Genomic DNA, 27327 nt, shown 5'->3' with positions numbered 1-27327 from the left:
CTGACGGAGAGGTTCACAGACAGGAGGACAAAACAGAGAGAGAAATAAAGGAGACGTAGAAATACAGAAAGACAGAAGCAGAGATAGGAGTTGAGAAACGTAAACAGAGAGCTAAGGAGACGAGGGGGGGGGGGGGGGACCAGACAGGACAGAGAGAGACAGAGGGAGACAAGGGAGACGGCTAGAGACAGGGAGACATGGAGGAATGTTGCACAGTAAGGACACAGAGCCGTCCTGGGCATAAAAATAAGCAGGAGACGTGTCTGGGTTTCACTCATCCCTCTCGCCCTCTCGCTGGTCAGGCGTCGCCGAGAGACGGGCCACCAGCCGGGAGCTATGGCAACCACTTTGTTTGGTGCCGGCTGGTATCAGCAGAGGCCGAGAGCTGTTTAGAGTAACTTGGGTCGCCCTGAAAAAATCCGAGGCATGCCCAAAACATAATATACAGGAGCTCTCCGTCGCCCAGGGAGACAGCCTTCCTGTCTGCTCCCGTCCCACCAGGTGGCCTTGTTTGGAAGTGCTGACAAATAGGAAATGGGGAGCAGGCGTCCGGGGACCGTAACACAATTTCGAGACACTCAGTCCCCTACGATGAGGCAGCTGTCTGGTTTGCAGAGGCAGAAAATTGAACGCACCACATATTTGGTCTGTTCTCTGGACCGGTGTGGTGTTTATGTTTGGCTGCCGTTCGGAGCCTGCCGAGAGCTACCACACGTGCTAACACGTGGAGATCCTCCTTTCTTCTTCTGCCATCGGTGGAAGAAACCCGGACAGGTCAGCAGGATCCGCACCAGACAGTCGGACCGACAGATAGTCGCTAGAGTTTCTGTTTGGAGCAGCCTGGGTGTCCCACGGCGTGGAGGCCAGGAATCTGCTAATTAAACGGCCTCTCAAACTCACAGCCCGTCAAGGCCGTTTACAGGCCCCGGTTTGAACGAGGAAACTCGCACCATCACAAAGACGAGCTTTCATCGATGTTCCGAAAAATGCCATCAGCGGCCAGGGGCGGCCGCAGGGCGCAGGGGACGTGGGGGGGTGGATCGCTTTTAGCATTCAGTCAGGGGGTAATTGGGATCACTCAACTTGTGTGATGCTGATAGCAGGGAAATGGGAAATTCCTGTCAGAGGGTTTTCTGCCGTGCGGGCAGTTTCGCAACTATCCTTGGCAGGCTGCGTGCCTCTTACCCTCACGGGGGCAAGAGAATGAGTCGCAGCATGTTCACATAGCTGTCATTTAAAAAAAACCAACAACACGACAAGATGAACAGAACTACATGAAAAGCCGAAGCCTTGTGCCGGGCGCTGGTACTCTTAACGCTGGACTGCTGGGAGTCACACCACAGAACACCTGCGAGATAAACTCGCTTTCTCCATCATTCTCACCTTGGTATACAGACAATAAACCATACACAGAAACCCAAAAAAAAACTCACAAAGAGGTTTTCAGCTCATTAAAATTTTATTTCTCAAGTCTGCTACCGAAACAATGAAACTGCTATAAGCTTTTAGCTTGCGCGATAGCCTTGACGACCAAGGCCACCTCAGGCTTCCACTCTGAGTGCAAAAATCTGTTCATGCCCCCTAGACTTTACCTCAGCTTTCACATTATTCGTGTTTCTTATTCAGTACTCAAACTTCCTACCTACAAATATCTTTATTACCTCACATTACATGTGCCATATCTGTTCAACAACGTACAAGTGTTACGAGCACCTCTTGGCAGGTCTGTGAACTCATGATGGCTAATCTAATGATGGCTAGCTCTCTGCTTCGCCGCCTCATTTAGCCATTGGAGTTTTTGTTAAGCATAAGATGTTTTCCTTTGGTCCTCTGTGTATAATTATTCAAACAAAATCAAATATTGAGTTTAATACCCACAGTATATCACGGTTATGCCAAACCAAGCATGAAAACTTTTCTCTTTGTCTTTCCTCATAGTCAACATGGGTAAAATGACAAAAGAAGAGTGGTGTGGTGTGTGTGTGTGTGTGTGTGTGTGTGTGTGTGTGTGTGTGTGTGTGTGTGTGTGTGTGTGTGTGTGTGTGTGTGTGTGTGTGCGCGCGCGCGCCTATGAATGCAAATTGGGCAGGAGAACAGTATTTTTGGCAATAAGAACAGTGAGAAAAGAATTCTAGCACAATGTTGTTTTCTTCTCAGATGTTTCACCTACTGTGAATGTGCCTACATGGTGTTTTACTCCGCAGACTACATGTTTCACAATCAAGACTCACACTAAACAGAACATGTCTTCTGTGTCAGAGTTCAATATACATAAAGAACGTTTGGCAATGAAGCGCACATGCTCCACGCTCCATTTATTATCTGACAGGAGATAATGACTGGATGGCTGGGATCTCCCGTCCCTCTCGCCAATTTCGGCTGCGGTGTGACTGGATTAGATTTGTGACTGGATTCGATTTGTGACTGGCTGTCCAGGTGTGGTGCCAGCCCTCAGGTAAACCTACATCTGAACTACAGTCGCAGTGAAGTGAAGAATAGAACAGACCCCTAATCAGAATAACCACACTTGGTCATGAAGCTTCATCTCCACTCCAAAAGATCCTGATTCACAGCCATGCTCCGCAGTCAGAAAGAGGACTCTGACCTGGTAACGCTGTGTATTATTACAACAGGCTCCTCTAACCACAATAAATCTGCAGCAATCGGAGAAGTGGTAATTGCTTCGAGATTTGGGAAATAAATTATTTCGGAATAGCAAGTTTTAAATCTTTTCTCACAAGCCGAGACTGCCCTTTTCCCCACAGTGCTGTCTGAGTTACTTAAAAAACCACCAGCCCCAAACAGCTTTCTAGTCTTAATAGCATGGGTCACTGTGAAAGGAATATGTCCTCTGCTATATGGTTTAATATACTGATTTGAGAATCTACTCCAGAGAAAACAGTAATGAAATACTAATACTTATTTGCACTCATGCACTTAGCACTTATAATCGCACTGTGTTGGCAGTGCAGGCATCTCTGTGCAAGAGCATTTAAGCTCCTTAGTGGTATCGTGTGACACAGAGACCACCCAGGCCTGGTAGAATCACCACTTGTATTCTAGAAGGAGGTCATAACCATAGTGATACGAATCTTGTCATAACTTCGGCGATTCACTCTTAATAAATATAAAAAAATTTTCTGTTCAGTCATGCCAGAAGAATCAGCAAAAGTGTTAACAGTAATTATTGAGAAACCAATTTCCAATTTTTTTTTCGTGGTGTCGGGTTTGTGTGAAATGATAGCTGAAGCTATCACAAAGTGAAAAGGCTACTCTGGTACATTTCTGCATGGGTCTTTGTTAAACTGCTGGTATGCATGTAACACGTGTAGTCCACAGAAATCCAATGAAGATTACACCTTATTCTACAATAAAAAAATAACACTTAAAATAAAGATACAAGGGATTATCTTCAGGAGACAGATAAATTTACCATCTGACATTATTTATAATCGGGGACTATGTAACTAGCAGGCAGGTGTCAGTTATTGGCTCTGCCTGCAAGGAAAACTGGCTGGATGAAGTGGTCACGGGCCCTGCGTGTGCAAATATGCACACTTTCTTTTTCGTGCCATCCTAATTCAGCACGGCTGCTGTGAAGTCCGTACATCTGCTATGAAGCTCCAGCGCTTTGCTCTCGCAGGAGATGACGGTGAGTGTCTCATATATACACTCTGAGAACAGGGCTGAGGGGTCTTTGGGGAAATATAGTATCTGCAGAACAGATTGCACCCATCAAAGAGGCGAAATTCGAAATGCGCAAAACATGAAGCTCTCTGACAGGCTTTGAGTGTAAATCATCTTTTAAATGATGAGTACACAGAGAGAAACCACTTCCAAGTACCTTGTACGAAAACGTTATATTAGACGCTTTTTGTGTGAAATCTAGTATTGGGCATCTTGTGCCAACTTGCTTCATTGGACAGCTTCTTTCTCTTGACCGACAACTTGTGTGTGAATAAGCAGGAAAAACAAAAAGACCCATTGACTCGGGCCTGAGCTCACAGTGGCGTGGGATTTGAACGAGAAGAAACCACAAGTCTGGAAACAGACAGGCGCCAAAAAAGAAGATAGAAAAAAAGAGAAATGTATGCATAAATAAACAGTGTCACATTCATGTTTTTTTGCTTCTAAATGACACTGAGATTGGATTTCCCAAATCACGCTGCGGTGTGTCCAGACTGTAGGCCGCAATCTTACTGGCAGAACTACTTCTGTTCACCAAGGTATGCGAGGCATTCTGGGATATTTACAATGCAAATGACCCAAAGACGCATTTTCCACTTGAGATTTTCCATTTTGTTCAACAGCGTCGTCCCCTTGCAGTATGATTATGAAATCCTGACAGCACAAACCCTTTTCTGGACCAAAGATGATTGAAGGATATTAATCATAATTTAATCCCCCAAAACTTTACATTTACTATACACTACATTTATTGCACTTCAGTACAAGAAACGTATATGTGCTCAAAATGGAGATTTATTCACTTTACACTTATAATGACATCCTATTGGGTCTAGAGAAGCCCACTGTTTCATGCCTTTTAGTTATATTTACTGATACATTTACATAAATACTTTGTTCAATTCTACAGGTACTCATATATGCACATTATCCTGTTATACTCAACATTAAATATAAAAGCAAAGCTACTTTTATATAAAAAAATAAAATAAAAAATCAAACAGCTTATGGTCGTGAGCGTGCTTCTAGCTGACGTGTTCTGCGTCTCAGGAACCGGCACGTCTGACACGGTAGTCACGCAACATACGAAACCCCAGCTCTTATCTGGAAGTGCGTCCACCAGTAAGCATGAAGGTTAGATGAAGCCAGCATTGGCTCATTGTGATCTCCGGCAATTCACCGGCAATTCTGTCCTTTGTCATCAACGTAGTGATTCATTTTCTCGTACCAAAATGATTTTCGGGAGATGTCCAGTGCAATGCGGTTTGTTTCATTGTGTAATCAACAATGCAAATGTGTATGCATATGGAAGTATAACCATGGCATGACCCATCTCTCACAGAGATAAGGCAATGTTCACCATGTCTCAGTCTCTGCTCTGCTCAGTCTCTCATAGCAAAGGTTTGTTGAAGCAGTCCAATGACATTTTGAGCTGATAAATCACTATCAGAGGACATCAATGGCACATACATATTTAGTTATATCATATATACTGTATACATATACTGCATATATATCAAAAAATAAATTCTGCTTAATATCATATTCTTAGAATTTTATAATAAAGCATTGCTCGGATTGTGCATGAAAACCTCAGACAACACAAGCCTCCATGGCACGTCTAGAGACCAAAACAACAGTACGGATCCACGATTTGTTCTTCACCCTAACAGTGACGGAAGAATCCCTCCAAGGTGTCCTTTTCCCCCAGAGCCGTTCCGAACCCCATTACACGCCACGCTCCGCAGGGCGGATCAGTCCCGTCACAGTTGGGCTTGGGGGGGCACCATCCCCCCACTCCGCCTGCCGTCTCACAAGGTGTTGATGGAAGTCCAAACAGAAGCGTAGCAGTCACGGGAGCAGAGCGTGAGAAGACTACAGCCCCAGAAGCATGCCCATGAAATCAGAGCCGTTCTGTATTGTAATGGAGGCTCCAACCGCATTGTCCACAAATATAGAGGTGTACTGGCCAGCCTACAGAAGGAGAAGAACAGCGTCGTTAAAGGTCATGTCGAACCGTGTGTGTGAGGATTAACGGCACCAAGCTACTCACCTGTAGCTCCAGTAATCCATGAACGTACACGGTAAATATCTTGCTGTTACTCTCCAAGCCCACAATCATCTCCAAAGACCTACGTAAAAGTTAAAGAAGCGAAAGCAATTATTCATCTTGATCAAAACCACCCTGATCTGTTTACGTGCGTACATGTATTTACGTGTAGACATTTTTTCATGTGTACATTTACCACAGGTTTGTTGTGTTAGTGTTTCCTAGACAACGCTTTACAACTCTTTATCTGGGGCATCTACATGCCTTGGCCACAACAAGGTTATTGGTTCTCAGTTAATTGGTTATCAATTATTGTTTCAGCCCAAGAAATTCAATTTTGGTGCATCCCTAATTTTCAGTAATCAAAAATAAGCTTTGTTCGTTTAACTAGATGCATTTTTGAATATGAGGGCTCAGATGATTATACTGGTTATGAGTTTAGCTAGCTAGCTAACTATAGGCAAGGTCGTGATTCAAACTCAATCCCGCTCTTAAAATCACAGAAATGGCACATCATCTGGTTGAGAGCCAGGCTGGAGATATGATGTGTCGTGCATGCGGGACTCCTAATCTACATTGGTTAGTTAATCTCATCTTAAGCCAGAGCATCTACCCCCACTAGATCAGAAAGTAGAGAACCCTTATCAATCGAGACCAACACAGGACTCCTGGTCATAGCCTGCTGTCATGCTAGAAGCTTCCCTAATCCAGATTGATGCAAACTGTTCATCTGTTTCATTGCACTGTCCTAGCGTTAGTTGTTGACAAATAACTGTTAATTTTTTTTAACTGAGAACGGTATACTGTGCCATGGCAGACTGGTGCATTTTGAGATGTTTGCTCGGACAATATTAATACATTGCAGAGTTATATTATTAGAGAAGTACATAATACCGACATAAACCCATACCACTTCAGACAAAGTTCTGCAAACATTCCCCACCTCATCCCACCCACCAGGTTGCTAAGAGTAACTAGGATTATAAAGTTTGGTGAGGTGACCAGCCCAGACTAGAGGTTCAGGTCCATTTTGAAGGACCATTCTTCTTCAGGACAGCAAATGCTTCGCTGCTTCCACACAGGGCGGAACGAACATCTTCCTTTACAGCCTATAAAACCTGCCAAAGGGGAGCTGGCACCAGCACACCTTGACGAAGCGTCCAATATGTCTTAGCACAGCATATCTTGTGCAACACTAACAAATAGTTTATTAAGCTGACTTGGGGATCTGCCTGGTTCTGCCCTACCCTTCTACCCTTTTACACTTCTACACTTCTACCCTTATACACTTCTACCCTTATACACTTCTACACTTCTCTCCCGATTAGCTTTATTCTTCTTAAACTCAAGTAATTTTTGTTTGATTCTGTAACAGGACTTTTATGACATGCGTTTACTTGTCTGAAATAAGAACCATATGGTCTTAATTCTAAAAGCATCCAAAAAGAAAAATACTAATTATCATTGAAAGTGATGCACTTCTGTGTGGCTGTACATGCATTTATGTATATATGGATGTGGTCTATGGAAACAGAGAAAATTGAGCATTTGACCAAATTAAGGGATTCTTGAGGGATATTTTATTGGCAACTTTTATAGGCAACCAAAATTGCTGGTATCAGCGTAGATGTCTCCTACATGGTCTTAACAGAGCTGACATTAACTACACACTCATTCTGATGCAACTGAACGTGACAAGAAGCATCAATTGGTTAACAGCAGAATTACACCTGATGTAGCATTAACAGATTTCTCCATTACGCCCCACCTACCAAGTTACTCTGAGGAACGAGAACCCTTACTCAAGCTGGCGGTCGAACCAGTATGAACCAGTATGAACCAGGCATTCCTGTGTTCGTACAATGAGTTTGTTTCATGCTGAGCATTGAAATGGTCGAAATGTAGTGACTGTAGTGACTTGGCATGAAAGTCAGTGCTACACACACAGCCAACAATATCGCAGAAAGTGAGAGCTTCTGGATCGGTCAAAATCATGGCAGCAAGCACAGGAGAAGAATGTCCAATATATGTTCTGGTGTGCAATATGCTGTCTAGAAACAAAGGTTTATCACACTTTGCCTTGCTGGCCTATAGCAACAGAAACTATGGCGAGTGAAGATGAAAGGGAAGGGATTTTATATTTTTATAACACATTTCATACACAAGAAGTCAGAACACCTTTCTGGTCAACCCATCTAAATCTCATAGCTTTGGGGATGTGGGTTGTGAATATAGCCACAGGGGCCAAAGGAGACTGAACACACAACTTCATAGGCATACTTAAACTAATAAATTAAGTGTACATATCTCTGTCTGGTAAGAATAAAGCACATTCACGTGTGTGGTAAGAATAGACCACACTCACGTGTATCTGTGGCACAGGGACTCGATGCAGATGAGAACCCTCACGTTGTCCCGGGCCCTCAGCTGGCTTTTGCTTCTCTTCACCTCGCTGTGGTCTGCGGAGATAACACACACGTTACCTTCAGGGTAGAACAGGAGAGGGAACCTCCACTCCCCGAAGCTTTGGCTCGTTCCGACGGCCCACTGAAGAATGAAGGGGGGGGGGGGGGGGGGGGGGGGGAATTATCGCTGAATTAAACACGGCTTAAAGCCTGCGCAGTATCATCAGTAGTATAAACATAAAGGTATTTTATGGAACACTGTATATGCTAGAACACTGCGCCTGTGACCCAGCAGGTCACACTAGACCTCCAGAACGGAGAACGGGTCCAAGCGGCACGAGTGCTGCAGGGTTTCTCAATCTGTAGAGGGATCCCTGTTGCTAGGAGCTGGAAGATGGCACCAGAAGTTAGAAGAATTTATTTGGCTGGTGCCCAGGGGCTTATTTAACCAAAACCATGCATGGCCGCCTCTCTGTGAAGATGGATTAAGCCAGAGGGAGACCCACAAGCCTCCATCTCAGACGCTGCGCACAGACGAGGGCGAGGCTCTGTGCTTACGATCGCGCCGTCCACGTTTCTCGTCCGTTTTTTTGAGAGGGGCAGACGTACCTCTCCAGTTTACCTGCTTTTGCGCTATCTGATGAGTTTTGGGAGAGGTGCGTGTAGCACGAGGACAGAACGCAGCACGAGAACAATGTGAATCTATCACCGTTCATGCCTCCAAGTGACATTTCCATGCATGAAGAAAAAAAAACAACTGAGATTCCTGCAGTAGGTGTGTAGAGGGGCGCTTCATACCAATGTGCACGTTGGCAGAGAACTGATAAATTCCAGCGATGGGTGCCGTGAATCGGCCGGTGGATTCGTTCATCCCTGTTCCCCGGAGGAAGGCACCTTTGGCAGGAGGCTGGAGGTAGGAGACAGGAGGGAATTACTGAGGGCTGCAATAAACACCAGTCACCAAACTATCAGTTCCTACTTGGAGAGCAACAAAATGGCAGCAGAAGCCCTCAAAATCCCCAATCATTGCCCCTCAGACTAACAAGACAGAGCATAAACTCGGCAGAGGACTGTCAGTACACTGAGTGTGGCGGGGACATTCCAAAATATGAAATGTTTAAAGAATGCAAAAAGAAAAAAAAATATCTAACTCCACAATTTAATAACCCCACATACACTGTTACAAAATACATCGTTCTGAGGGGTCGGTTTGGGAGGTTATTGCAGTTAAATGTTCAGAAGTATGTGGGAATCTGCCAAGAAGCCTAGAATTCTGTTTTTGATCATCACAGTGTGAGCCAGCTGTGCCAGGCAGCTTTACTGAAGAATCCACCAAAATGGCTTTGAGATCTGCATTAAAATACGAACTCAGCTTTGCTTCACTACAGATATTCTGTTCTGACATTGAAGTATATTGAAGTACGAATGAATATGCAAACAATTAAATGCATATTTACCATATAAAACAGTTTATGACTATTGTTTGTGGTGTAAAAGATTTGAAACGGACACACTGAGACAATGAATTATGTCTCGTGCGACCTTCTCACGCACAACAAAAAGAAAATATAAATTTACTTATTGTGGGAAAAATCACCCCTCCTTATATATGCAATTTATAACTCTGTTCCAGCTAGGCACGTATTGTCTGACTGGTAAGAAATCATGCACCTTTTCACTCCTGGTGCTCTCTCTGTGGAGTGTGTGCCGTGAGACTCTTGGCTCTGCAGCTATGGGGGGAATCGTGTGTACATTCATCAAAGGCCTACTTTTCCATTCCTGCTGGAGGGGGCACTTCACAAATCACAATGTCCCCCCCCCCCCCCTCCGCTTTCCGTATATGCCCGCGTCTGGCTTCCTCACGCCAGCTCCGTCAGTGTCACAGGCCAAAGCTCTTCCTCGAAACAGCGCGCCGTTTCAAACGCAGGCTATTTTTACCCCGCTGCTCTCTGGTCCAGATCCCACACAGAATGGCTTTTGTGCAGTGCCAAGAAAGCAGTGTGGCACGTTTGGAAAAGGAGACGTTTTTCTGCAGGGGGGACTGCAAGGACTACAGGTTTGGCCTTGCCCGGATGATCGGCTAATCTGGAGTGTCTGGGCCCTGGTGTCCAGATAACTAGGACAGGTTTTGCTGTGCCTGTGCGTCAGTGGTCCAGATTAAACGGAAATTCTCCTGAAACTGTCTCCAAGTGGACAAAAAATGCTTAGCCTACAGCCAAATGGAAGCTGCCCTAAAATAATCTAAACTAAAATCCCTTTAGTTGGCGGCGGTTTAACCTGCTGTTTACGGGACTCACCCCCGTCACCTCTCCGGCAGAGCTGACGTTTCGGGCAAATAACCGTTTCTCCGTTTTAAATACCCCACTGTGGTTTACCTGCCCCTGTCTCGGGCCCTCACCTGCTCTTCATTTGATTGGATTGTGCCTTAATTGATTTACTCTTTGGGTTGTTTTGCACGCGGCGGAGGGTTGAAAGCAGATGCTGTAGAGCCTCGACCGTCGCCCACCTGTTTTCATTTTCATGCACGTCTGCGTTTCATGACCTTAAAGAATAAAGACCATATCGAGATATGACTGCAGGGGAGCCTCGTGTGGTGAGGTAATGCAGGCGGGGAAGATAAGCCATAAAATAGCGACTTGAGAGAACAATGGAGAAAAGAAAAACAGACCGGGTGATAAAAGACTGTTGGGGATGCGTAGAGATAGTGGAAGAAACACTATTGCCTCCATGCAAGCTACGTGATATTGTGGTTAGAGGCTCGGCCTTCAGAAGTGCTGTGTCGGGTTAGACGAACGCACAGTAGAGCAATCGTACGTCATCCTCAGCCGACGATTGGACAGAAAAATCGTTGCACTTATTATTTATCTAGGACTGCACATCACCTCCCGAAACATTCATCTACTTAAAAGCTTTTGATCAACTGGAACACGTGGAGTGTGTCTTCACGGTCTGATGCATAACGCCAATTCTTACTGTCTGGAAGTTTTGCAGCTCTGACAGGGTCTTCTTCTCCACCACCACAGGGCCTCGGAGTTTGCAGTGGAAGGCCTCCTCGATCCTTCTGTAGGAACCCATGCCCTCTAAGGCCCTGAGAGATGTGGGCAGCTGGCTGGGGCCCCCAGATCGGTCTGCTGTGGCCCTCCTCTCCGTGGCCTCTGACCGGAGCACAGAGACATGCATCACTGTCCGTTTCAAAAAACGCTTCTAACAACCATGGTGACATGAAAGTCTGAGTCCATCTAAAGCATCAGCCATCTCTTGACTCCTCATCTATAAAAGTGTTTTATGTTAGTTGTTAAGGAGATGTATGAGGCACTGGCAAACCTCAGAGAGCGCCGACGTAGCACACAGAATTGTTCGCATGCATAACTGAGCGTGATTTTTCTATTCAGATTTCTCTATTAGATCAGATTTTTCTATTAAACTCTTTCAACAGCACAATCAGGAAATGTCAGTAGTTTCGGATGTTACATCTTTTGCATATTGTAACAGGATTTGTGAAGCATTCCATGTATATGGGTTTTCAGAGCTCACCTTTGATCATCATTTTAAACTCCTGCAACAGAACCTCTTGAGTGACCTCTGCACCAGGAGCGCCAGGAGGCCCTTGGGGCCCTGGAGGACCTGGGGGGCCTGGGGGTCCGGGCTGAAACACAACACAGTGTCACTGAGGGCCCTGCTGCCTCTAGTGTCTGACTCAAGACCTTGTGCAGTGAGCACTGCAAAATAAGTACTGAGCAAATTTGTGTCACAGAATAAAACGATGTGTGACGTTTCCGTATCTTAATTATGTAGTAAATCACGTGGGTGAAAGGGAGCACTTAATAGGGAGCTGAGTGTGTAAATCACGAGTCTGGCACATGAGCGCGTGAAAGTGCGGGTTTGTACCAGTGGCCGTTTTCGTTTCCGGCACTTTCCTGGGAAGCTGCCAACAGGTCTCTTTACGAAGTCCATCCATGAGCCGTGAGGGTCCACTCTATGACCCTCAGTGACCTGCAAAGAAACAGTGGTCACACCGCTGAGCAAACAGACGTTTTGCATGCATGTCACTTTTAAACTTTGTTTTCAGTGATGGATGCATAGATGTCGTAGATCCGTCTATTTTCTTAGAGACTGTGTTCACACATTTTTTACTCTCATTGTTAATCTCAATGACCCTTTGAGAACAGTCCTAATGAATCATTCTCATATTGGCACTCAGTGAAACGTATTGTAACTACATAACTAAATCCACTGAGTCATATTTTCTGACTACAAACGCTCATTGGAAAATCTTGCCTAAAGATACTATTAAATGGTGCCAGACATTAAGGCAAGTGAGTGCGCTCCATGCCTCCCTCTCTCTCTCTCTCTCTCTCTCTCTCTCTCTCCATCATGAAGGCATGGGTTTTGTGGTGTGTTTTGCTACCATGTGCCAAACACACTGCATCCAATGTTCACATGAAGATTTTACTCTTTCCTTAATTACTTCTTTGCAATTCAGTCAGGTGCTGTGTCAACACATGTCCTATTCCACCAATGAAAAAGAAAAAAACCCTTTTGAAAACGATCTCTGCTAACACAAACTTTTCCATCAGCAAAACATGGCAGTTCATCAAGACCCAGTGACATGTAGGTTCTTCTCTAAGCACATAGGTTACAATTCAACACATTAGATAAGTCAAAATGGAAAGTGTCATCTGTTGCAGACATATCTAAAGACCAGAAGACCAGAAACACTAAAGACCAGAATTTTTCAGTGTCAGCCTGTTCACTGACATAGAGGTTATAATAAATGTAGTCATTACTATTACCATAGCAACTACACGAATGCTCCAAATGTATGCTTGCTGTAAGCTTTATGATCATAAAAATCTATATAGCTTCAAAAATGAGAGAACAGAGAAACATATACCACACTACAGCTATATAACTATCATTAGCTGCATTTCTGGAATGAAGACACAGACAACAGCTAAGACCTACGTCCAAAGACCTGCTGAAATACATCTCTTAAAGTGAAATGAAGACTGCTGGAATTTGAATAACCACAAATGTGACTTTACTCTGTTCTTATTCTTCTGTAACCATCAGTGACCACAGACGAGATAAAAACAGAGATACGGGAGAACCGTGGAGGTGAGCTGTTTGAAAAGGAATTTGTTTAGGTTTGGCAGCGAGACGCGGATCACTTATCTGTTAAACTAACATGCCTCTTTTCTTTTTTTATGTGGCAACAAAGTAAGTCCTTGTTTTTTTCTGATCTAATATTCTGGAATGAAAAGGCTGGATCACTTTTTCTGTGTCTCCTTTTTTTGTGTGTGTGACAATAGACAAAATAAACAACTTAACTAGGACGCAAGCCTCTTGCACTCTGGATGTCACTGTGTTTTTCTTGTAGCCCAGAGACAGATAAAAGACAGACAGGTTTGCTTGATTGTAAAGATACTGTTACTAGGGAGGGCGGTCCTTCAGACCTTTTCCAACCAGTGCATGAGAGTGATTGGTCTCGTTTTGTTCTAGTGTCTTCTTCGGAATGCTCATTGAAAGCTAATCGTATCAGTTTTGGCAGCGCTAAGGGGAAAGGCTAAGGCAAACAAACATAAACGCGTAAAATTATCAGGAATCTGATCTGTCGTAAATGTTGCTTTTTAAAACGACAATTTTAAGATCCAGTTTCAAATGGAGCAAAAATATTTGAAATTGTCAAATTAAGGCCGAAAGTTTTATTTGGTAAGTAACAAACAAAGAAATAAATGAATAAAAGTATAACTGAGGTGCTTCTCACGTTATTCCTCAGAGCTCCATGGCTGCTTAACTTCTGAACCTCGCCAGTGAGCTCGTCAACACGTCCACAGAAAGCAGCACTCCAAACTTTGAGTTGAGTTAGTCAACACTTGGAGGTCTGTGGAGCGTGCGAGTGCTCCCCGTAAGCACCGGGAATGAAAGGAGTCAAAAGCTGCGTGTGGAGGCGCCGTGATTCTGTCACGTGCGGCGAGACAAAGCGCGTGCGTTTGGTGTGACTTTGCGGAGGCAACTCCACACAACAGCCCTGCAAAGCGCAAATCAACCGGGTCACGCCCCGAGGGGGTGAGGAGGCTCGTCATTTTTGTCTTGTGAAGAAGCTTTGGATCTTGAGCACGTAATTAACGACGCCATGCCCCGACGAGGCGCAGATCGGTTTCAAGCCCGGATAACGCCAGTGCCAAAGCGCCCGTGTTTGATCTTTATGGTCTTGTTTGTGATGCATCTTTCACACAGTAGCATGCAGAACCTAGTTATGTCAATATGTGTATGAGGAGGTTGGGAGAGAATACGGGACGATGGGTTTGAGAAACTATCTCTGCATAATTCCACCTTTTAAGGAGCTTTTCTTTGATTATTTTGGTTAGTGTTGGTTAAAATGTCGGTGGGTTTTCAGGCAAGGTTGCCAAACATTGCATTATGGTTCATGAAGAAAAGCAAAGCGGAGGTGAAGAACTAAACGAACTAATATAAACCTCCTGCTGAAAAAAGACCTCCAGACGGCCTCCAGTGCAAACCTGCATAATAAAACATATATTAGAGGTGTCCAGTGGGGACGCTGGGGACAGAGAGACTCTTAGCTCCAACCGCTAAAGTTATATCGCAGTGCAGAAGTTAAATACCAATGCATGATTAGTTAAAACTATGTGATGTGCATAAATCTACATAAGTAATTTGACAGCAAAATTTGCTAAACGAATAAGAAATTGCTTAACATCGCTTTTGATCTTTTTTACATTTGGCTTTGGTGGTTTTACGAGAAAAACACCAGTAACCTAGTTTTGTTTTTAAAACATTTTGTCACGAACTTGGTGAACAAGCTGGCAATAATACTTGTATATCAGTAGATTTGAGCAAGTACCTTCTCTGTCATCGCTCATGGACTGGCCACGTGTCTGTGATGTGCTAGAATGTCCTTCTTTGATCACTTAGGACATTTATGTCAGACCAAAGACCTTTTCTCGCATGGCCTCAGAACAATAAACCCCACTGAGTCCTCGACAATGTTCGGCTTCTGAATGTTTGTTTAACATGTAAAGGGAATTTGAAAAATTGTTTATATTTGAGCAGCACAAGAGGGTGGTGCAGTCTAGAAGCAAAAGTCCACGACGAACCACCACATCCACAACACTGTGGAGTCCTAATAATTGTTTGGACTTTACTTCCATGTTGTGACTATCAGCTTGGTTGCGACAATACGCTGAAGTTCAAGCCATCTTGCCATGGTAATGTATTAGGCCTAATTTTTTCCACCCGCTCTGAAGCCCATAATTAGATCTATGCACGCACACAGCCTGTACAAACTAGACTAAATATCACATAAATATAGCGCCGAGTCTTTACAAGCTGTCATATTCCAAACATTCTGCCATTACGCCAGGCTGAGCAACACCCGTGTTTTCTGTTTCTATTTATATAAAACGTCAGAAGCTATGCGTGGAGCACGGAAGATGGGCAAAGCCCAAAAATAGCACCGCCTGGCTCGGTAAAGCGAACTGGCACAGGCAAAGGTGGCCGAGTCACCAGCATCTCTCGGCCTGCAGACGGCACAGGTGGGTGTGGTATACAACATGGGGGGGGTGATGGGGGCGTCCGAGCTGTGGTCTCTCGCACGGACCCCCCCCCCCCCCCCCCATCCTCCTCCCCCTCCATCTTTGATGGCAGGGGAGAGTGGGTGTGTGTGTGTGCGTTCAGGCTCGGTTCTGCTCCGAAGCCTCTCGCTAGCGGTGGGAGCAGAGAAGGTGATTGGTTGCGAGTCAGGCTGGACGCCATCCGCCACCTTTGATGCCGCCCGCTTCTGTCTGGAGCCCGGCGACCATGCAGAGAAACAAATGCTACGTGCAAAGCGAGAACAAAGTGGGACAACTGTTGTGTTCCTAAAGCGGATCTTTTACGGGTCGGCGGACAGATTTACAGCTCTGGTTATACGCTGGCGTTCACGTCACGCCTCTGAGTCGGACCTGCAATTAAGCTTTCTGTTGGTACCGAGTAATTACGTTTTGGAAGCCGGCACAGTGATACAAAAGAGAAATGATCATTTGGACCAGTGCCACGCGAGAGGCCCCTCATCACAGGTAACAGACCCACTGAAGTCTTCATTATGGAGACGCTCATTATTTTGTAATTCCAGCCCAAATGCATTGAGGTCTGACAACTAATACACTCCAAATGGGCGATAGATACAGTCTCTCTCTCTCTCCCTCCCTCTCTCTCACACTCTCTCCCTCCCTCCCTCCCTCTCTCTCTCACACTCTCTCCCTCCCTCTCTCTCTCTCTCTCTCTCTCTCTCTCTCATGCATATGCCGAATATTTGTCAGTCACCATAAAGTTGCTTTCATCACATTCCTACGTACACAGTGAAACAGGCAGTTAACTGCTGTTATTAGTCCAGGGGAAAGTTGGAGAGTCTCCCACTTAGACCCTCCGCTCGTTAAATCACTGACAACAAAGCAGGCTGAGTCTCACTTACACCATGAGCGAGCCCGCATCCGCACGCTGCAGGCTACGTGCTGGGAATCTCATCCGGCTTTCAGCAGTCGGGATCCACGTTAGTGCAAGAAGGCCCAGTGTTGGTTTGAGTTTCTCACCAGTGTAAACGGCGTATAGATACATGTACGTCGAGCGTGCATTCCTTGCTAGTGAAGACATGTGCGGCGGCTAAGCCACAAGGCCTATTATGAGATCTGCAGTGCCGCCCTGCCCTCCTCCTCACAACGGCTGTCAAGGGTCTGAGGAGAACATCACACCTGCTTTTGTGCGGAAATTACAGTGTTGAGATATCGATTTTACAGGGGCGCTCATTTCCCCCTTTTTTATCTGCGGTAGGTCTGATGGAGCGTTTCCCCCAAAATGTCACGTCTCGCATTACGACGCCGTGAACCTGTGATGATTCTGGCACCTCCAATGCCAGTTGTGAAGCCTGTCGCCGTGGTTTTGGAACTGCGATGGCTTTGTAAACACGGCAGACGTGAAGAGTTGTGAGGTGGAGTTAAAAAAAAGCGTTTTACCTGTTAAGGTAAAACACCTGTTAAGGCTGCACACTAAAAGTGAGACCTTCATATTAATGAAATTGGCATCTTGCAATCTTGCAGAATAAAATTGATATGATTTCTTCAATTAAAGATTTTATTCACCTGGTAACAATCAGGCACTGATTTATTTTGTTTCTTAGGCATGAGGCCTGTGATATTTACATAGTGTTTGCATATAAGCCGTAAACAGTGCAAGACATAAAAACGACGAGCTCTGTTTAATCTAAACCGAGATCAGAATTTATATAAAGTTTCTGTATCTCTTCCTTCAGTGCCATTTAGCTTGTTCTGAAGCCCTGAAAGTGATCCTCCGTCCATAAACCTGAAATGCCAGCTTAACTCCCCAGTCGGCAATGGTGGTGGGGGGGGGGGGGGGGGGCTCTTTGGCAGTGGCACATTCTGGCATAACACAGCGTCTTAGCGTGATTATGTCATTACTCTCCGATCACACTGGGACAAGATGAAAAAGAATGTAAGCAAGGGGGTGTGGGGGTGGGGGGGGGGGCTAATCCTCCCCGAGGTGTCCTCTTTCAAGACTCTTTCTGTGGGGCTTTGTGAGGGGCTTACAAGGCCTGCTGCCCCAGTCACTCTTTTTTTCGTTCTTTTTTTCCCTGACAGGGCACCGTACCGCCTCTATCGGATGTCCCAGACACAGCGGAGTCAGGCTGGCCTAACAATGACAGAATCAATGGGCTGGGAAGCAGCCCCACCAAAGCTCTTTAAATATCTCCCCCCACCTAAACTTTCCCAGGAATGACATCATGGCAGCCTGCCTGTGCCGGACCGCAACAAGCCGCGGGGGAAGAAGAGGGTTAGGAGAAGAAGAGGAGGAAGAGGAGGAGATAATGGAGCCACTGACAGCGGCCGACGAAGAGAGAACGCAGACATGTCAGTGTGGTGCAACCACAAAGTGGACTGACCCAAAGTGACCCACCATCTTACCGGGCCAACCAAGTCAGACAAACAGGCAGCAGTGAGACAGCCAAACGAGGCCCACTGCACAAAGAGCGAGGTGTCTCACCAACGTGTCTCACTCACTGCTGTGAACAAGCCTACTAAATTATACTAACCATGAATTGTTATGTTGGTATGCAGGTGGAGATTCAGGGGGTACTTAACAGTCCCAACACAATGGGTGGCCTGACAGAGAGAGAGAAGTTCCACGGTTCCTGGAAACCTCTATATCTAAACAGTACTGGGGAAATAGATAAACATAGGATTGATAAAGCAAAGCATTCGTCATGCTGGTGCCTAAGGGTGTGAAGGCATGTGTGCAAACCTCCATTACAAGCCACCACAAATGGATGTTTCATGGTCACCAAGGAGCCCTGTTCAATATTAACAGCAAACGCAGCACTCATGAGTACTGGACCATCATCTTCAGCTCATGCGCCCCGACGTGAACGAGGCCTGCTTGGCTTCATGCTGCTGCAGCCCGGAGGAACACGAGGAGCCCCACAGCGACGGGGACGGACGGATGCATTGATCAGGAACCCCAAGTGCACATTCCTCCCATACCTGAGTCATTCATCCATTTTGACCTTCACACATTAACTCTACTCTCTCTCTCTCTCTCTCTCTCTCTCGCTCTCTCATCCATGTTGAACCCCCAACAGCTCCAATGGTTTATTCAAATTTATTAGAAGTAGTTTTTTTCTGTGCCTGGACTGAATATAAATTATCTGAATTTGCTTTGTCTTGCTCTGTTTATGCTAACAGCTAAATCTTGCCTTTGCAAAATGTTTAAACACATTTTGAAACATGAACTACAAGAACAAACACAGTTAGACACACTGCTTCTGTTGTACTTTAAAGACCACCAAGAACATATTCCACTGCAACATAATTTCACTTATTTTGAAGAAATTTAAAACATTTGCCAACCTCGGTCAGATTAGAAGATGTCCACCACAGCATTGAAACGTGAAACATGAACGGGAAATTAAACCCTAACTTTACAGTTATAAATTGCGTTGTCTTTCAGGGTGAAAGCAGCTTGCAGCAATATCCCTGCACTTAGTTTGGTGTGAAGATGTGATTGTTTGTCTGTACTCAGCCATCAGTTTCCCTCTGTGTTTCAGAAGCAGCAAAGATGAGAGAAACTCCTAAAGATGAGAAGATGAGAGGAGAAGATGGCAAACAGAAGAACGGAAGCTGATACCTTCAGGACCTCGTCGAGCTCTTCGCTGTTGGACAGTGTGGTGTTGAAGGCCTCCGTGTGCTGTGGGGTGGGCTCCTTCGGCCTCTTCCTCACCTTCCGCGTCTCCACCCCACGCAGGAGCACAGCCGGACCCCCGAGCACCACCGCCAGCAGGGCCAGCAGCCACACGCGCATCTTCGGCCACCCGGAGCGGCGGGTCCCCAGCCCTGCCCACGGCAGAGCAGCGCAACGTCCGGAACCCGGGGACGAGCCGATCGTCTCCCCCCCCCCCTGTGGTGGGAGGATGAGGGTGGTGGGGGTGGTCGAAGGTAATGGGAGGGGGAACCCGGGGGACGAAACGGCGTGAGGAGCAGGCGCTTGGGTGTGGAGCGTTCCTCCACCCAGACGGAGGGAGGCTGGAGTTGACGGAGGTGCCGGTGGGCAGTTCAGCGGACCCTCAGACTCCCTTCGGTGGAGTGGACTTCGGCTCGCTCGCCAGAAAGACGTGTCAAGCAGCGCAGTCTGGGCAGTGACACATCGCAGCTGCTCTGACAGCAAATAAACCCATTAGTGAGATTTGTCACGCTTTTCCCACCTCACGAGGGGGTGGGCGTGTGTGTTTTGGAGGGGTGGTGGGGGGGGGGGGGAGGGGGGGGGAGTTACCACAGGGGCTCCCGCAGAGGAGGGACCAGGGGCTGAGATGGGCCAGGGGTGGTGGGGGGGGGGGGGGGGCGGGGGGGGGGGTTGCTGCGCTCTTTCCCTGAATCACGCTGTGTGGTGAAGTCCCTCCAAGGCCACGCTCGTGGAAGCAGGCGAACCCGAGTCCCTCTTCTGAGCGGAGCGTCCTCTGCCCATTTGCGTTCGTGCAGCTCCTGGAGGCCGAGATGAAGGGAAAATGGAACGAGACGTCGGAGCCGATCCCGTTGTCTTGGCCCGGGGCCGTCCGTTTGGCCACGTTCCCTCGCACGGGGGACGTGAGGGCAGACAGGTTCCCGTCACAGCCGCCCCTGAGCAGAAGTGACGGCGACGACTGCGGCGTTTTCTCCGACCCTCGCCGGTGCGGCCCGCGCGCACGAGGTTGCCAAGCGAGTCGGTGGGCGTGACGTCTCAGAAGAGCTGCGAGCGTAACCTCAATCCTGCTGCACGCCTCCACGCCACACGCTGCCTGTTCCACACTCTCCTGCTCCAGAGTCCCAGACTAAAGCTTCCAGGAGAGCTCGCAGCAGAGTTTATCGTGCAGCCCTCCCTCCCCTCCTGCCTCCCCCCCTCCCTCGTCTTTCTCCTCCCTCGTTTTTCTCCTCCCTCACTTTTTTTGATTCCGCTGGCTCCTTTTTTTTTCTCATCGGTAAAATTGGCAGCCCCACTGGGTTGCTCAGCACTGCTTTATCTCACAGATGAAATGCTCAAGTAAGAGCTCAAGGCAGAACTGCTTTGGAAGACTGTGTGTGTGTGTGTGTGTGTGTGTGTGTGTGTGTGTGTGTGTGTGTGTGTGTGTGTGTGTGTGTGTGTGTGTGTGTGTGTGTGTGTGTGTGTGCTATTCTACTCCAAGGTAGTGGTAATACATATGTCATAAAGCCCCTGAGAATTTGAACTACTGATGAAGAAAAGCCAAGCATACTTTTCTTTCTTTCTTTCTTTCTTTCTTTCTTTCTTTCTTTCTTTCTTTCTTTCTTTCTTTCAGAGCCAGTGTACTGCTCCACAACTCAAATTAATGAACTGCTCACTTTGCATTTTATCATTATCATTTTTTTATCATATCACTTTATCATTTTAAACTCAAAATATCTCCAAGTCAGAATAGTTCCTTGTCGCAAACATTAACTTTTCTTTCTTAGCTCTAGTTCATGTTTTTCTTAGGGACACATTTTATTCAGAAAGAAATCTTTCATTCAGTGAGGAAAAAATAAACATGGTAGTGTTTGTCTGGGCTGAGCTCATATGTTCCTGAGAAACAAACAAATAAATGCTATAGGTGACTAAGGCCTGTAACACTACGACTATGATTTCGAAATGTATAATTACTGATTAGCAAACGGTAAGCCTATTAAGAGATCTTAGATTAAGGAAGAGTACCGTGTCAATTTATAAGTATAACAGATTAGAATTTATTACAGAGGTTATAATTCGAAAACAGGAAGTCAAGTGTTATTTGCTAAAGCTTTTTAAGGAACATATGAAAACTTCATTTGCATGAAAGTGGTGGCGCTTAAAAACCTCATCATCCTTAATACTCTGTCTCCCTCTGGTGGCTAGAACTTGACCATCCCATTTTAATGACGTATCAAAAGTACAAATTATTGGCAGTGGCGCCATCTAGGGGTCATTTAAATACTAAAGTTCAATTTGGGCAGGAACTACAGATAATAGATCCATGATCGTTCCTTCAATTAACGTCGTTGAAAAGCAGGGTGAAAACCAGGAATTACTCCGGACTCAACCTGCACTACAACCAAGAGTTCCCACGCTACCCAAACCAGCAGCCATCACCAGTCACATGAATCTTTATTATAAGATTAATAAAGCGATTATATTAAGGATCGGCAAGGCCAGAATTTGGAGGAAGTAGTGTCAACAGCAAATTATGTCTGTCCATCCTCTCAGCATATGACAGACCTCTCAACTCTGGAATCATAGGTGAACCAATGCGTTGAATCTCCAAGGCGAGCTTGTCCTGCAGACACTTGCCTGCACACAGTACTCCAGATGCAGCCTAACAAAGGCTGTGAAGAGAAAAAGAAAAGAGGGGAAACAGGAAAACATGAACATTCCATTATTGGAGTTGTTCTGTTGATCAACTTTCAATAAATTTATTTTATAGATGTTTAATATAAATTACGTAGTCGTATGTGCCTATATATGCAAATTATTTTTTGAAGGATTAATCTCTCACCGTATTTTATCTAATTGGTCTAATAAGCATTATTCAAATTAAACATGAAAGGTTTTAATATTTTTTAACCTCATATTTATCAGCCCTATAGGTGATTGAATGTACAATATGATTAAATATTAAAATAGGATGAGTTAATCAAATCATCATTCTGTTGTTGATTACAAAGGATACCAATCAGCCATGTCATGTGTAATGTGGTAGTTTATATTCATAAGGGGGAGGTAAAACACCAGGAAAAGCGTTGACTATGTTATCTATAGAAATGTCTGCATACAAACTAGTAACTAAACTCACCCCACTGTGTAACTATGAAGCAAAATGACAGAATACGGTTGAATAACTTCATCAGAACAAAGATGATGCTGATAATACTGCTCACATGTAGAGAGATGCAAAAGAAGTGTGTGTGTGTGTGTGTGTGTGTGTGTGTGTGTGTGTGTGTGTGTGTGTGTGTGTGTGTGTGTGTGTGTGTGTGTGTGTGTGTGTGTATGTATGTATGTATGTTTATGTGTGTGTGTGTGTGTGTGTGTGGAGGAAGCAATTTTAACTACTAATGTGACTGATACTGTGCTCCTCCTCCTCGCTAGGTGGCGCTGTTCACCTCAGCGCAGCAAATCGACGCTACAAAAGAAGACGTGAAACTCTTCCTGCCAAACCAGCAATGTTTATTTCCTGAGCAGCGAAAGCAACGCGTTTCTTTACATCACAGGTGGTCCAGACCTCCGTCCCTCACACCCAGACGCGTCTCGCCCCACCGTCTCACCCCGCACACTCACTCCGCACGTCTCACCCCAGCGGCCACGTGTACAGGACCTGCGCCCTATAATCCGATCGGCCGCAGTAAGGTGGGTGGTGTCGTCTCCTACTGCTCAACAAGGCACATTTGTCTTTTTAAATCATCTTTTGAGACAGTCAGCAGTGTTGATTTAACGAGATGGCAAGATTAGGTCAGGCTTGTTTCCATGTCTCGGTGCTTCACATCAAAGCCATAATCTGGCGAGTTTAATGCCCTCTTGGCAAAATAAAAGCTTTACGTATTTGTATTTGACAGTGTTCTCCATCAGTTCGCCTGCTGTAAGCTGGAGATCATGTGGAGAGCCCGGAGCGGTCGTGTCTGTGGCGCCTTCCTCGTCCTGGTGGTGGTGGTCTTCTCCACGGACGTTCACGCACGGCCTGCGAACATGTCCGCCCTTAAAGAGAAGAACCCGAGCAGTAAAGAAGACAACGAGATCCTCCCTCCAGACCATCTAAACGGGGTCAAGATGGAGATGGACGGGCACCTCAACAAGGACTTTCACCAGGAGGTGTTCTTGGGGAAAGAGATGGAGGAGTTTGAGGAGGACTCGGAGCCCAGAAAGAGCCGCAAGAAGTTGATTGAAATTTTTACCAAGTAGGTGGAGTTGGTTTCCTCTCAGATCAGGTTTTGCAGAAACCTGTTGGAAGTTCAGGGAGGTTTATAAGATCAGAGCTAATCGTTCGTGGTCATAATTTGTCTCTAATGGCATTAATCCCCTTCAAAAGGTAGTAGATTGATTGTAAAAGTAATCGCACCAGTTCCCATGGCACAATCTGCCCTTCTTACATTCAGTATGCTGACATTACCGACGTCCTGCTGATTTAAATGTCCTCCTCCTCTCTTGATAGAGTGGATTTTAATAAAGACAAGAGTGTGAGTGCTAAGGAGATGCAGCGCTGGATCATGGAGAAGACTGAAGAACACTTCCAGGAGGCTGTGAGGGAGAACAAGCTCAGCTTCCGGGCCGTGGACCCTGATGGAGACGGTAACTCCCAGTTGGCACAATCTTTCTCCGACTATTTAGATTGCATCATATGGATATGGCATTTTTTTCTTACATATTGTAAATATGCACCTTTTACATTTTAATTCCAGTGAACTAAATAGGTTTTATTCTCGAGATGTTTTTTGCTTTTTGCTTTTTTTTTTTTTTTTTTTTTAACAAGGGTGCCCAAACTTTCGCACCCCATTGTAAGACAAAAATGTAATTGCTAACAGCAGTGTCTACACACCTTATGTCCTATAACATTTAACACGGGTGTATGTTCCTGCTGTCAGTTTTAATTTGCTCGGTATACTCCAGTTTCTCCACTCACTTCATGCCTTGGGCGTTTTTGCTATGCTGACACTGCCACATCATGTTGTGAATGTACTCTAAATGCCACTTATTCAAACCGGATTACGGGCCTCTCTCCCTTGTCCACTCAAATTGTGCTGGCTCTCAGGTCACGTGACGTGGGATGAATATCGGGTGAAGTTTTTGGGCAGCAAGGGCTTCAACGAGAAGGAGGTGGCCGAGAAGATAAAGAACAACGAAGAACTGAAAGTGGACGAGGAGAGTGAGTGAGATGCATCAGACACACACAGACGCCACCACATGTAGCCTCTCCTCTAACCATCACCAACACACACACAGTAGCACTGGGTGATATTGCACTGAAATTAATGTGCAATTAATCATCTTAATATGACGTGACTTGTGTCCACAGCCCAGGAGGTGTTGGAGAGTCTGAAGGACCGCTGGTTCCAGGCTGATAACCCTCCAGCAGACCAGCTGCTCAACGAGGAGGAGTTTCTCTCCTTCCTGCACCCTGAACACAGCAGGGGCATGCTCAGATACATGGTGAAGGAGATCATCCGAGACCTGGGTAAACAGGAGGACGGACGGACGGACGGACGTGTGTGTGTGTGTGTGTGTGTGTGTGTGTGTGTGTGTGTGTGTGTGTGTGTGTGTGTGTGTGTGTTTCAGTGGCAATCAGGTTACTGTCCTCCTTTTTTCTATAAAAGTTTAATGAGACACATCACACAGTTCTTTAAGTATTCAGTAAAATCAGTACATGCACAATATGTAGGCATTCAGTAGTCCGCAGACCTTGACCATTCAGTAGTCAGCAGTCATGCAGAATCACTGTTTCCTATGTTCTGTTAATTACCGTCTCACATCAGATCAAGACGGGAACAAAGAACTGACCCTGTCCGAGTTCATCTCGTTGCCCATGGGAACTGTGGAGAACCAGCAAGCCCAGGACATCGATGACGACTGGGTCCGTGAGCGGAAGAAGGAGTTTGAGGAGGTTATTGACACCAACCATAATGGCATAGTCACCATGGAGGAGCTTGAGGTGGGTCCGTTGTTGGTCTTTCTCCCCGAGATGACGCTGAGACCTCCCGTCTGCGTTCCTGTGTGAGCCGCGAGCGTCTCCTCACCCGGCCTCCCTCTCCGTCCGCAGGAATACATGGATCCCATGAACGAGTACAACGCCCTGAACGAAGCCAAGCAGATGATTGCGGTGGCTGACGAGAACCAGAACCACAGCCTGGAGCTGGAGGAGATTCTCAAGTACAGCGAGTACTTCACTGGCAGCAAGCTGATGGACTACGCTCGCAATGTGCACGAGGAGTTCTAGGACACTTCAAAAGCCATCAAGTCCTCTTCCGTCCTACAGCTACACAGGCAGATATAAGTACTTACACTGCCGTGGATTGGGTACGTTTGTTCCTGCCAGGGTTTGGATTGGCGTATAGATGTGTGTGTGTGTGTGTGTGTGTGTGTGTGTGTGTGTGTGTGTGTGTGTGTGTGTGTGTGTGTGTGTGTGTGTGTGTGTGGTGCTTGAAAGGATATCTGGAATGTTGCATGTTCAGCCTTTCCTATGTCTCCGGTGTAGAGCGTTCTGGGGGTTCTGACCTTCCTGGTTCTTCATCTGTCAGGTTCTGCCTTCTGCTATAGTGCCACTCTCTCAAGCTCTGTGTGTCATGGCTTTTTAGACATTCTAGACACTGTGTCACTTTCCCGAATCATTGGAGTGATATTTCATATTTCGAGATGTGTATGTATATCAGGAGTTTGGAGAGGAAAAGATTGCTTTGAGTTATAGCTTTTGTTTATCTTAGGTGGATGATTGGGGGGGAATCCATTAAGTAATGTAAATAAGAAAGTTCTTTGGAAATGCCATAATATATACAAATTTGATTCTGACCCAGGGTTGTGGTAATGTACTAAAATTAGTGGCTTCACCAGGATTTACATCTTGAACTGAGGGCATCTACTGTTTTAAAAGTTCAAGGGCTTAAAAAAAAGAACATTAATGCTAAAACAAAGTGTGTAAAATGTGTATTTATAGATTATGCATTTGTAAAATTGTTGCAGTCCAATCAAAGATGCCTAGTAATGTAGTAAAGAAGCAATATGTCCATTTTCATAACCGGGGAGAAACATATTGCGAGCCTCATATGGCCAATATTCTTTTTATTTGCACATTTTAACGATTTAATAATACTTTAGACGTCCCTTAACTGTTAGCTGCTTGGTTCATGTCATAGAGAATGTCCATCAATCTGCCTAATTTTCCAGAGAGGTACAGAGCATTTAAAAGTGTGCCTGGGACGTTGTGATCTCTCATTTCTAAGTGTGTTGGTAGCAGGTCTCGGAGAAGTGGGCTTGGTCCAGAACCAGCTGGGTGTTTTTAACGTGATCTTGTGTCTCATCAGCAGGTGCTAGGAACTTTGGGAGATTGCACGACGAGTTGCATCTTTGAGTCTGTTGTGCAGTGGCTTTGAAACTCTTGCTGTTATGTTGCCTAACAGAAAACCTAATGCAATACTGGTTTGGTTTTTCCCCATTCTTCCCTTAAAAAGAGCTCATCTGATGTCAAAAATGTAAATAACATTTATCTGCATGGACATGCCTTCTGAATTTTAAAGGTGGAATTTGGCCTTGCTTCTTTCAGCACTTGCTGTTTAAAATCGGAGTATTTATTGGCAGTATTTTTATTTATCCAAACAGCTTCATGTAAGTGTCAATCAAATTAAGAGAATTGAAATCTAGATTGCTTTGAATAGGACTCGCCTCCCGTGCTCTGTCCTTATGGCTGATGTATTACCTCCTTGTGCATGATTATAATTTGTCATGCGTGTGCAGCACGTCGAGCGTCTAATGCCCTCATCCTGTGGAAATGTTCGACTTGCAGCCATTCGTTTGAGCCATGTGTCCATCCTTTACTTCAGATTGCTCAGTATCTTGAAGCTTTGAAATTCATTGTATTGCAATTTACGCATTAAAAAATGCTATTGTGAGTCTTCTGTCAAAGTGTGTCTTTAAGAC

The 27327-nt window shown here is 45.5% G+C and overlaps 2 protein-coding genes across 2 annotated transcripts; one reads left to right on the top strand and one right to left on the bottom strand.

Moving 5' to 3' along the window:
* Positions 1 to 4464: 4464 nt before the first annotated feature.
* Positions 4465 to 19954, bottom strand: c1qtnf12 (C1q and TNF related 12). Its single transcript, XM_076984136.1, has 8 exons — positions 19339 to 19954; positions 12031 to 12135; positions 11677 to 11788; positions 11116 to 11297; positions 8941 to 9049; positions 8103 to 8196; positions 5741 to 5819; positions 4465 to 5661 (listed from the first exon to the last, which is right to left on the bottom strand). Exons 1-8 carry the CDS (start codon positions 19510 to 19512, stop codon positions 5563 to 5565), a joined length of 954 nt encoding a protein of 317 aa, XP_076840251.1. The 5' UTR covers positions 19513 to 19954; the 3' UTR covers positions 4465 to 5562.
* Positions 19955 to 22827: 2873 nt separating this feature from the next.
* Positions 22828 to 27299, top strand: sdf4 (stromal cell derived factor 4). Its single transcript, XM_076983781.1, has 7 exons — positions 22828 to 23055; positions 23262 to 23600; positions 23855 to 23991; positions 24452 to 24565; positions 24716 to 24874; positions 25173 to 25348; positions 25457 to 27299. Exons 2-7 carry the CDS (start codon positions 23299 to 23301, stop codon positions 25631 to 25633), a joined length of 1065 nt encoding a protein of 354 aa, XP_076839896.1. The 5' UTR covers positions 22828 to 23055; positions 23262 to 23298; the 3' UTR covers positions 25634 to 27299.
* The last annotated feature ends 28 nt before the right edge of the window (positions 27300 to 27327 follow it).

Source organism: Brachyhypopomus gauderio, chromosome 21 (assembly GCF_052324685.1).
Source record: "Brachyhypopomus gauderio isolate BG-103 chromosome 21, BGAUD_0.2, whole genome shotgun sequence".
In the NCBI taxonomy this organism is placed as follows: domain Eukaryota; kingdom Metazoa; phylum Chordata; class Actinopteri; order Gymnotiformes; family Hypopomidae; genus Brachyhypopomus; species Brachyhypopomus gauderio.
Note: the sequence above shows the minus strand (reverse complement) of the source record. Positions and strands in the feature narration are given on the sequence as shown.

Coding starts and splice junctions, on each gene's coding strand:
- c1qtnf12 (XM_076984136.1), bottom strand. CDS start 19,512: ATGCGCGTGTGGCTGCTGGCCCTGCTGGCGGTGGTGCTCGGGGGTCCG. Junction 11,298..11,676: donor GTTTAAAATGATGATCAAAG/GTGAGCTCTGAA, acceptor TGCTCCGGTCAG/AGGCCACGGAGAGGAGGGCC. Junction 5,662..5,740: donor ATGGATTACTGGAGCTACAG/GTGAGTAGCTTG, acceptor CTCCTTCTGTAG/GCTGGCCAGTACACCTCTAT.
- sdf4 (XM_076983781.1), top strand. CDS start 23,299: ATGTGGAGAGCCCGGAGCGGTCGTGTCTGTGGCGCCTTCCTCGTCCTG. Junction 24,566..24,715: donor ACTGAAAGTGGACGAGGAGA/GTGAGTGAGATG, acceptor TTGTGTCCACAG/CCCAGGAGGTGTTGGAGAGT. Junction 24,875..25,172: donor GGAGATCATCCGAGACCTGG/GTAAACAGGAGG, acceptor GTCTCACATCAG/ATCAAGACGGGAACAAAGAA.